Consider the following 11,610-nt stretch of genomic DNA (forward strand, 5'->3'; position numbering starts at 1 on the left):
TCAGATGACTTAATTGCTTATTGAAGTTTGGACCTGTCCTGTTTTGTGGATAATCCATCAAACAGGCTGAATATCCGCCATACAGATGATCAGCAGCTCTGCTGGAAGGTTGTCTTTCCTGAGCAGCCATAGGAAGTTCTTTCTATGTTGGGCCGTCATCCAAATGAACCTACATGTAAAGATCACCTCAGATCCATTGAAAGGGGGATATTTCACACCTGCTTTTACACCCAGTGATTTAAGGCCTACTTAAACAGGATATGGTTTAGTGAGTCAAATAAGTAGCATCTGCAATCATCTCTTTAGTTGGATTCCAGTTCATTGTCTTTCTAATCTTGCATCAAATTGTTTTGTAAGGAAAATGTGTTTTATCATCACTGAAAGTAATTTATCTCTACTCTGAACAGTGTACTAGGGAGAAATATGGTCATATGATTCAAGTAAATATAATCAAACAGCAGGCAGTACCCTGAATTAAAATATAACTAAAACCATAACTAATGTAAATATATGGTATATCAGTTTCTTACCCTTTTTTCTTCATATCTGAGAGTAAATATGCAGTTTGCTTCAACAGTTACATACAAACACATAACAAAATAAATAGCAATCCAGTAGGACATAATATGTCACTAAATTTACAAATAGAGATATTGGATATGGAAAATGGATCGGTAACTTCATAAATTCATAGGTCTCAGCACATTTAGGACAAACTGGCTGGTTATGCGCAACAACATTTAGAGGCAATCAGCCCATTGTTTTATAACTAAAGCAGATAATTGAGGAGTTCTGAGGTAAAGGGAGAAAGAGAATATATATATTTTTAGCAACCATTTCTATAATTGTATTTCACCATTCCTCCCACTTAATTTACTGGATAAAATTTTCCCAACACATATGAAAAAAACCGCCCAACTTTTATTAAAAAAAAAAGTTTATTGACATCAGAAGCAATTTAAAGTTTAACAATAGTTTTTTTTGTTTTGTTTTTTAAGGATTACAGTGGTACATAAAGGTCAGTAAAATAACTGTGATACGTCAATTCATGTTTGAAATAAAAACACACTAACTCCGACGTTTTTAATGTGCTGTGCACGGCTAGCTAAGGGAAATACTGTAGGCCCACCCCTTTACAATGTACCAGGCAGGATAGTGGTCTAGAAAAATCTACCACTGGGAAGAAAATAAGACTGGCAGAAGGATACAGACACCATACTTGTGTAGTGTTAACTATACAAAAAAGGAAAAAGAAAACAAACTGTACAGCATAAAAACAACTGATATACACAGCCTTTATGTTGGCATTAATTTTTTTTTGTTTTATTCATTTTGTTGTTTTTTTTTACCCCATTGTTACTATTGTATTTTCTTTTAGCAAGTGAAGTGTGGGCAAGGGGGTTAAATGCTTTATAAACAAGAAAATGACCACTCTATATTGCCCGCCATTCTAATCATCATCCTCATCGTCGTCTTCTTCCTCCTCCTCTTCGTCGTCTTCATCGTCGTCATCCTCCTCCTTCTTGGCGGGGGCCTTTGCTGGTGCGCTGCCGCCAGTTTTGCCCTTAGCGCGGTACGCTGCAATATCCTGTGAGATAATCGAACTGTGAAGTTATGGTCGGCCATGTATCAGGATAGTGCGGAGAAACAGGATTTCTGTCTATTTACCTTCTCGTACTTCTCCTTCAGTTTAGCTGCCTTCTTCTCATAGGGCTGCTTGTCCTCTGAAGAGGTAGTGTTCCACATCTCGCCCAACCTCTTGGCCACATCTCCAATGGAAAGACCGGGGGTCTCACCTTTCACCTTAGGGCGAAACTCTGAGCAGAAGATGAAGAAAGCAGATCTGCGGAAGAGTGGGAAATACAAAATATTTGTTATTTAAAAAAAAAAAATCTTAGCTAAACACAGAAGCAGAGTTGAACTTTAACAAGCAATACATACGGGGGTCTCTTGGGAGCATTGGGGTCCTTGAACTTCTTCTTCTTGCCACCTCTAGCCGGCACGTAGCTCATCATCTCCCTCTCATAGCGAGCCTTGTCTTGCTTTGCCATGTCTTCAAATTTGCCCTTCTCTTTGGCTGACATTGTCTGAAAGCAGAGAAGAAACTTCATGACTTACCTAAAAAACCCTCAAACGAGTTTCTAGTGACGTTTTTTTTTTTTTATCCAGATAGTTGCAAGATTATGAACTTCCTCTACCTTCCATCGCTCAGAGCACTTCTTGGAGAACTCTGCAAAGTTCACAGACGCTTCAGGGTGTTTCTTCTTATGCTCCTCTCTGCAGGTCTGGACGAAGTAAGCATAAGAGGACATCTTCCCCCTCGGCTTCGTTGGATCTTTCCCCATCTTGATGGCAGTATCTAAAAAAAAAAAATGACAAGTTTAAATACACTGAGCATCTTCAAATTATAGAAATGCACATTTTTGTTGTTTATATTTTAAAAAATGCATTGGAAATTTTATTTAAAGCACAAAAAAAGCTGATAAAATCATCTCTAACAAAGGCTGCAATACCTTATAGTACCTACTGCTTCTTAAAAAAAAAAAAATTGGTTTGAAATAAAACAATCAAGTTATTTTAAGTAATAAATAAAAAAGTGTGTTATTGTTTACACTTCCTCCAGCCTGTGAGACACCCCATCATAAAGTGAGAGCATCCAAGGAAGCCCCCTCCCCCTGCTGTCAAACAGAGTTAGGACCACTTAGCAGCCCACTCAAATAAACCGCCCAGCAATGACGGAGGTGATGCGATGAAAATGACTTTATTTATTGACGCAATCCTAACACTGGCCCCCCAAACATAAAACTCACTGATCCGCGCTCTTATTATGGCGACAACAGTAAATGTTTCAGGGGTTTCAAATTTGTAGTTTATAAATTTACGTTTCTTCAAGTTCAAATAAATTGAACATCGATTTCTTATTCAATAGAATATGAAAAAGGGTAAAATGACAAAAAATAACCCGTCCGTGACGTTAATTGATGTTTTTATTCAATAAATAAGTTCGAGAAAAAAGTTCATTTTCTTTAGAAAATGTGTGTTTATTCTAGATATAACACTTAAAATTAAGTGTTAATATGATAAAACAACTCCCCGTTAAAAGGTGTGCTATTTTTCTTTGTCTGGAAATAAGCTTCAAATTGCGTTAAAAACCTTTATTTTCCGCCCGTTAAAAGCTATAGTGAGCTGCGGAGTAGTAATGGCGCATATAAGGCTCTGGTTGAGGAAAAGGAGGTCAACAACGACGGCAATATTTCTTCTTCCATTTTGTGAGAATGCCTTCTTCATGAAAGAAAGTCCCCCTCAAATGTCTCCTCCCGCCTCCCTGTCTGCTTTAAAACGCGACGAAAACGTCCAAAAAGCCGCCGAACCTGACTAAATATTTCCCCCGATTGATTCCTATTGCACCAGCCGCCTCGTATAGTAATACATTGGGTCTGTGCTGTGTCTATGAGCGGGCTGTGCTACTGACTTGGTTTCTATGAGCTCCTAATGGCCGCTCGTCTTCATCCACTAACATGGAGAATATGGCTCCTTCTCTTTGTGTCAGCGCGCAGCCATTTGCACTGCATGCGATAGAGGGCAGAGCGACCGCGGCGACTACTTCGTTTCAAACCCCGATTTAAACCCTTTAAAAACGTCGGAAAAATACACCGAAGGTGGCATTCGATTCAGGAAAGATTGAACTTTATTTTGCCGGGGTTAAATTTAATAGTTATCGGTTTGTTTCTCGAGAAAAGACGGGTAGAAAAAGTTGAAGTGAACTGCGCCTCTGTCCCTGGCTTCCCATTTGCCTCGCTGCCTTGTTTCCTATGCGAATACAGTCAGCCATTACAGTAAAGCGCAGCTCGCGAGGTAATTTTTTTTTTCGCTATCTTATCGGTTGAAGTTGTGCAAAAAAAATAATCGTCCACATATGTTTTGAGATGGTCTCTGTTTTTCTCGCGCTTTTGTATTTTTAAATCGCTTTAATTCTGATCTATACTCTTCTCATGACAGACATTGAGCTTCGCAATGCACTGCAATGGCTAGCTAACGGTGAGTCTTCTAACATTGTCGCCTATAGTGTTGTCCGCTATACATTCTGGATTTTTAAAACAATAACTACTGTTAGTTTCGACTTCATATCTTGAAACCGAGACCATTATAATATATAAAATTTTTCATATTTACCAAAATACGCATTTTACGTCAAATTTAACCAGGATTCATTTTTATTTGTTCCCTTTTTTAACATAGCGTCTGCCCTACTCTCTCAGGCAAAGTAATGTGATGTTACCTGATTAAAGCCGGCTTTTTTATTTTTAAAGCTTTCCCGAAATATATATATATTCAAATAACACAACGTCGTTTCACTTTAGATAAGGTAAACACATAAGAAATGTGTTTAGGATTTGTTATATCCATCTTCATCATTTAAAATACTTAAATATTTGTGTGTACGATACTTACCAACTGACTATCGCTGGATCTCAATGCTCTGCAATGGCTGTCTATGAGGGAACACAGGCGATACGCAGTGTCTTCAGTCCTCAGCTCGCTCAACATTACTCTCGATGGGGGTTGCACGCCATTGGTCGGCGCCCGCGCGTTCCAGGTCCTGATTGGTCGGAAGCTTTTCATTGTTGTAATAGAAGAAGAGCTCCCATTGGTTCTCTTTTGTGAAACGTCATTGAAGTTTTGCAAGGCGGGTGGATACAAAAACATTGGTGTTTCGAGCATGCTGCTGAAGCTGGTAGTAGTGTAGTGTTTGCCATAGTATTGAATTCACTACGTTGAGCACAGTGTACAGTAGGCGAGCTAAATGAATGGGAGAACGGGGAGCGCTTATGGTCTATGAACAGGGGAACTGCTAAACGTTGCGTGACCGTGTTGGGGAGGGACTTCAACCCTCTCAGGCTAACTACTCCACGGTGCATTCCATTGAGTGCACCTGAGATTATTTGCAAATTATGCTAATAAAATACATAAAAGATAATTGCGTGTTCTAATCTAAAGAACGCATAAAATAGCTGTCCCCACTCTAAGTGATAACTTGATATAAAACAATATATTTTTTTATCTATATCCAAATCTTTTCTTATTTCTATCTTTCTTGCTGAATGCCTTCAGCAATGTTCCTAAAAGATGATGATATTGAATAAATTAGTACAGCAGCTGAACTGGAAAACATGTTCTTAAACTCTATAGATGCAAAAGAAACATATTTAGTATCAGCAGACATATGTTCATTTTTTACTATTTTTTTCCATAACCATGTATTCAAATAAGGGTAGATATTTTGCATTAAAAAACAAATAGTGGTGTATGTATATTAGGTGGATAAGAGTTCTTAATTATTTTTTGTGTGCACAAAATAACACTTGGTGCTTAGAGCATGTATTGGAAAAAGTTTTCATACCCTTTGAACCTTTTTTTCACATTTTGACATGTCTAAAACCACAAATGTACATATTTTAAAGCATGTCACCAAAACAAATCAAGAGTAAGCTGGGTTTAAAAATAACACAATGATGCTTTTAAAAATACTTCTGCAAATAGAACTCAGAAAATTGTGCCAATCATTTGTAGCTATATTTTGCAGAAACCCCTTATTACAGTTACAGCTGCAAGTCTTTGAGTATGTTTATGTCAGATTGTAATTTGTAGTGCAATTTTGTGTATTTTTTTATAGCAAATTACAGTTACATTGGGTGGAAAGTGTTGATAGAGGTTAGAAGACAAACTTTTGATTCAAAATAAGATGTCATCACCAAATTTACTCCATTCATCCTTTCATCTACCGTGACCAGCCTCCCACTGCCAGCTGAAAGTAGCATACCCTTGGCATGATGCTACACTAACGGTGCTCTAATGCGATGTGTTCTAAGGGTACTGTGTAATTTTTGTTTCCAGTCACACTTTCGCTTTGCATGAAGGAAAAAATTTTTCTCATCAATACCTCCTTCCTAAGATACATATGCAAGCTATAGTTTATATTCACCTGAATTTCTGTTCTATTCAAAACTATCTACTACTCTGGTGTTTTTTTAAAATATATATAAAAGCACCAGGAGTTCTACATAGCAAGAAAATGTGCTAAATTTAAAGAGATATTAATACTTTTGCAATATTTTCTTATAAAGTGACATTTTAATTTATTGACTTTTTTGTATTATTACTATAGCTGCAATGATTATTTTGATGATTTTTAATCTGTTGATCACTTTTTCGATATATTGATTAATTGATTAATCAGACATCAAGGGGTTTTTCAAAGAAGATTTTTTTAATGAACTAAACCAGGTGAAACTAACTGTTTTCTATTTGAGGAGTTCTGGATAGAGCATATTGACAGACACCATTTTTTTTTAAATGAAAAATGTATTTTTTTTTTTTACAGTTTTGGTTTAACAACAGCTCTATTTTCTCTGAGTTTCTCTGTCAGCATGTTTTAGAGTCTGTATACCCCAGGTAATGATTAATCGAAATTAATTGAATAGTTAATTAGTTGACTAATAGTTCAAAAATTGATTAATCACGAAAAATCCGATTTAAAAATCCACTGCTCCCCTAGGGGATGGGGGAGGGTCAAAATGTTGAGAATTTTTTTCCCCATTGTTGCACAATAAAGGGATTCACATTACATTACATTATAATATGTGTTGAAAAATTCTTCCACTCATTTAGTTTAGAGTGAATGTTTAAGTAATATGTAATTTTTCTTCTGACTAGAAGTAATATTTATGTTTTGAAGTGGACAAACCAGAGTACAAAATTCAATTCAATGGAGAAACCCTTGAAATCAACGTAGTTATGTCAAAGAGGACTTCCAACCGTCGAGCTTGTTTTAAAAGATGAAAAATTTAATGGGAAATAATAAAAATGCTTATTGACAATTTCAAGATTTATTTAATATCTATGAGATATTTAATACAATTTCTATAACTGTATTGGCCCAAGTTCACTGTGAGATATGGGTGATTAGGGGATTGATCACTGAACCTATGGCTAATACAGACAATATTTCCATAAAATTAACTTGGAAAATGGTCTGCTTTAAAGAGGAAGCAGGTTGTGAGTTTAAAATAGAACTATATGATATGCTTTAATACTTGTTGTCACAGGACTATGAAACGTTTATCCTGAATACCATTTATTTCAAGAGTTTTATCTCTATCATTCAGAATGTATCTTTTACAAAAATAAACTAAAATCAGAATTTGATGTACTGCTGTTACACTACTTGAACTAATTGCATAATCAAGAGGTACTGAAAAGGTCATGTTTCTGTTTTGCCTTTTTTTATCAGCCTGGTATCAAAATCTGAAGTTTCTATATTTGTGTCTGCGGGTTGTGTGTCTCTATGTTGGGCTGTGATGGACTGTTGTCACCCCCACCCTTTTGCACATAGATCAGTGGAGATATACACTAGCCTCTGATTCTGATGGACAAATGGTAGAATACTGATTGATGGATAGACTTAGAAAGACAAATGTTCCCTTGATATTACCTAGCTTATAATAATGTTCATTATTGATGGCTACAATTTGTTCTTTATCCTTTTTCAGACGTATATGCATTACCTACTGTAAAGACTGGTTTACAGTTTATGGTAAAAAAACAAAATTGTTTAAAAAAATGATTTTACCCATATTGTTAATTTGTAATCTTGTTTCTATTGTTGTAAATCCTGTTTAATATTTTGAAAAACAACTACAATCTGCACATAACTCAGTCTGATTGCCTGATTTTAAACACCAAAATAGATGTTACATTCCAAAAATTACTCAGAACTCCAGTTGCCATTTTTAAAAGTGCCTTTTGCTATTACTTCACTAATTTGTTTGATGACTACTTTCTTTTTTTTACTTGAGGAAAAAAAAGTTAAAATACTGCTACTGTTAGTTGATTATATTTTTTGGGTACTGTACCCACCCCTGTCCACAACCCTCATCTACCTTTTACTCCTGATGATCTAATATTTTATTGATTGTCTACTATGAGGAAATGTTTTTATATCACTCCAGCTAATACTATTTAACCAACAGGAAGTTGCTTATAGTTATTTTAGTTTCACCTGGGGTCCCAATTGGTCATACTTTACAATCAAGGGGACCAAATTGGGATTGATCCAAAAAATAAAGGAAAACCAAGCTTATAGGTAATGATATACTGTTAAATTGAACAACTTAGGAGATTGCTATTTTTATCATTAATAACCAATTATTTATTCATTCATGAAATACTTTACTTTATATTGAATAAACTGAAGTGCTAAAGTTCAAGTATGTAAAAGTGATAGAAATAAATTGATAAATTCATTAGTATCTGCTAATTAGTGCTGAAATAAAAAAAGTTGTTAATTTTTTTTATATGAATTCCTGACATTAGTAAAAATTGTACATATAAATAATGAGAGGTCAGTGCCTTATTGAGATGCGTAAGGTGTTCAATCACAACAGTATAAATTCAGACTCTGGAAAAACCACAGAGTTGGTATTAATGGACCTCAGTGCAGCGTTTGATACTGTTGATCACCTGATTTTATTAGAGTGTCAGGAAACCTGGGTCGGCCTTTCTGTTACAGCACTGGACTGGTTTAAATCCCACCTGAAGGACAGGGACCTCTATGTGTCAGTGGGGAACTTTAAATCAGAGTAAGAAAATCGCATGGTGGGTTCCTCCTATTCAACATCTACATGCTTCCCTTAGCTTAGATTATAGCAAACAACCAAAATCAGTAACCATAGCTATGCAGACGACACACAGCTTTACATCACAATGTCCCTGAACCTATCAGAGTGTTGGCTTGATGCTTAGAACTGATCAATGTGGATGCACCATAATTTTTTACAAACAAATAAAATAAAAAATGGGTTAATAATCTTTTGGCCAAAGGAGGAGAAACACAGAGTTGGCTCACAGCTTCAGCTACTGCAGCTAGAAACCACTGATTATGGCCAAAATCTTGGATTCATGATGGACTGAGACCTGGACCTTCAGCACATACAGGCAGTTACCAGGTCAATATTTTATCACCTGAAGAACATCTCTAGGATTAAAGGACTAATGTCCAAACAGGATCTAGAAAAACAAATTCATGCATTTATCTTTAGTAGAATTTATTAGTGCAATAGTGTCTTCACAGGTTTGCCTAATAAGTCCATCAGACAGCAGGAGCTGATCTAATACGCTGCTGCCTGTGTTCTCACTAGAACTAAGAGGGTAGAGCACATCAGCCCTGTTCTGAAGTCCTTCCACTGGCTCCATGTAGATCAGAGAATAGACTTTAAAATCCTTCTGGTGGTCTACAAATCACTCAATGGATCAGCAACTCAATACATAACAGATCTGTTGTCAGTGTATCAACCCCCCAGACCACTCAGGCTTTCTAGTTCCAGTCTACTCTGTACACCCAGAACTAGAACCAAACATGAAGAAGCAGCATTTAGTTCCTATGCTCCACTTATCTGGAATAAAACTCCCAGAATACTGTAAAAGTGCTGAAAGCTCCTTTTAGGTAGAAGTTAAAAAACCCATTTGTTTAGAACTGCCTTTGAGCGTCAAAGTTAAACTGTTAACCGAGTTATTATTAGTTTAAAGTTGTGATGCAATTGCTTTATTTGTTTTAAAAATATTTTTGCTTTTATTTTTCTTCTTTTTTATTATCTAGTTCATGTAAAGCACCTTTAATTGTCCATGTATTGAATTTTGGTATGCAAATAAACTTGGCTAGCCTTATTTTTGTGCTGGTTAATAGAACTTTAGAGGGTTGTCTGTTTCTTTAAGCAATGAAGGGAGTCATGATTATCTTATTATGATTATGTTTATTTGTAATCTGTGCTTAAAAAAAGTCCACTCTGTCCGTATAAACCTACATGTTTAATATTGTTTCTAACAGCTTAATGCAAACAAAGAAAGAATGGCTGACAAAGACTTTATCATATCCTTGAAATGAAAATGAGAAAGAGGAACTGATTCCAAATGCCAATCACAACCCAGACCAAACCACATGTCTTTCTCCTATGCTGCCTGTCTCTGCCTCATTTTTGCATCAGGAGATGCCATGGCGGAAAGCTATAGCCGGCTCATGTTTATGCATTCTAATGAGCACACCCTGGGAAATATATGCAAATTCATTTTGTCATCAAGAAGAAAATAGAGGACAGGAGAGCTGCAGATACAGGAGGGGCATAAGGGAGGAGGGTGAGCGCAAGAGGCGGGATTGGGTTGAGGGAGGTGTTTGTGTGTGAGTTTGCACGTCTGTGAGTCTGTTATAAATGTGTGATGGGGGTCAAGGGCACAATGGAAGTAGGCACACAGTAAGGGACATATGTAGACCCTATCCCACCCCCACCCTTCCCATGACAGATTACACATTAATAAAGCCCACAGAAATGTATTGTCTTTAGATTTATGTCAATTATTATTTAGAAAGGTACAAATATATAGAGTGGATATAGAGAAAGTTAATAAAAGGTGTCTTATATGTATACATAATTGAATACAAGTCATAAGTATTTAAAGGTACAGTGTGTAATAATTGCTGGAATTTACTGACATAAATTTAATATATTATCTAAATGTATGTTATTTATTATCATCTATGAACTGAAAGTCTAATTTTTATGTTTGACTTGCCTCAGTAATTGTGTTTTATAATTATATAGGAGTGGGTTTGTATTTGTGGATGCAGACATCTTTAAAGCTGACAAACTAAAGCTGACATTTTGATTTTAAAAAGCATTTCTCTGTGGCCTCATTCACTAAAATAGAGGTAAATTCATGATACTTTTTAATCTCCTAATTTGTATACTTGTCAATGTGGGGGAGTGGTGGCCTAGTGGTCCCACAGACTGCCACTCTGGGCACCTGAGCAAGACCTTTAACGCCACATTGCCGCACAATGGCAACCCACTGCTCCCAAGGGGGATGGGTTTAATGCGGAGGGTAAATTTCATTGCACTGGTAACAGCATAATAACAATAAAAATGCTGGGAGGAAAAAAGCATTTAAGAATTTATGGATTTGATGCCAAGATCTAATGTAAATAGAATCCATCATCACTTGAAAAGATAGGTAACGGGGACGTTGCAGAAGCCTTTTTGTACCATGAAGGTATTAATGTTGCAGTTTGTAGTATGACCATTAGATGTTCAAGGAAAAGTCCGGTCAGCAAGGAAGAATCAATGGATCATTATTTATACCTAAAACTCATACGCTCACTGTGATTTAATTAATTTAGCGTTAATCGGTAAAAAAAATAAAAAACAATAATTTTCAATCAATTTGATCACTGAGTCCGGGACTGGCCATTTTTGCCCACATATAGTGAAACCTCATTCCTGACATCTTCGGCAGTGAAGTCATGGTGCAGTAAGCCTAGCGCCATTCTGCCCACTTTACAAGCAAAATCAATCAGAACTAGTAGACACATCTGCAATCAAAAACAATTATTTAAGATTTTGAGAGGACTTCACCATTGAAATTCGCCAGAGCTATAGTTAAACTGACAATTCCCACGTGCATCGCAGATGGATGTTGTAATACATCGGGTCAAAGTGAAAAAAAAAATGTTATTTCAGCTTTCCAATTCATGATTCCCCGCCAACTTGAATAGGGAGGATT

At 36.2% G+C, this 11,610-nt stretch overlaps 1 protein-coding gene across 1 annotated transcript; it reads right to left on the bottom strand.

Moving 5' to 3' along the window:
* Positions 1-927: 927 nt before the first annotated feature.
* On the bottom strand, positions 928-4,606 carry hmgb1a (high mobility group box 1a). Its single transcript, XM_038278755.1, has 5 exons — positions 4,453-4,606; positions 2,199-2,359; positions 1,942-2,087; positions 1,669-1,843; positions 928-1,588 (listed from the first exon to the last, which is right to left on the bottom strand). Exons 2-5 carry the CDS (start codon positions 2,343-2,345, stop codon positions 1,451-1,453), a joined length of 606 nt encoding a protein of 201 aa, XP_038134683.1. The 5' UTR covers positions 2,346-2,359; positions 4,453-4,606; the 3' UTR covers positions 928-1,450.
* Positions 4,607-11,610: the final 7,004 nt, after the last annotated feature.

This window comes from Cyprinodon tularosa, unplaced genomic scaffold, assembly GCF_016077235.1.
Source record: "Cyprinodon tularosa strain WSP-4 unplaced genomic scaffold, ASM1607723v1 ctg144, whole genome shotgun sequence".
In the NCBI taxonomy this organism is placed as follows: domain Eukaryota; kingdom Metazoa; phylum Chordata; class Actinopteri; order Cyprinodontiformes; family Cyprinodontidae; genus Cyprinodon; species Cyprinodon tularosa.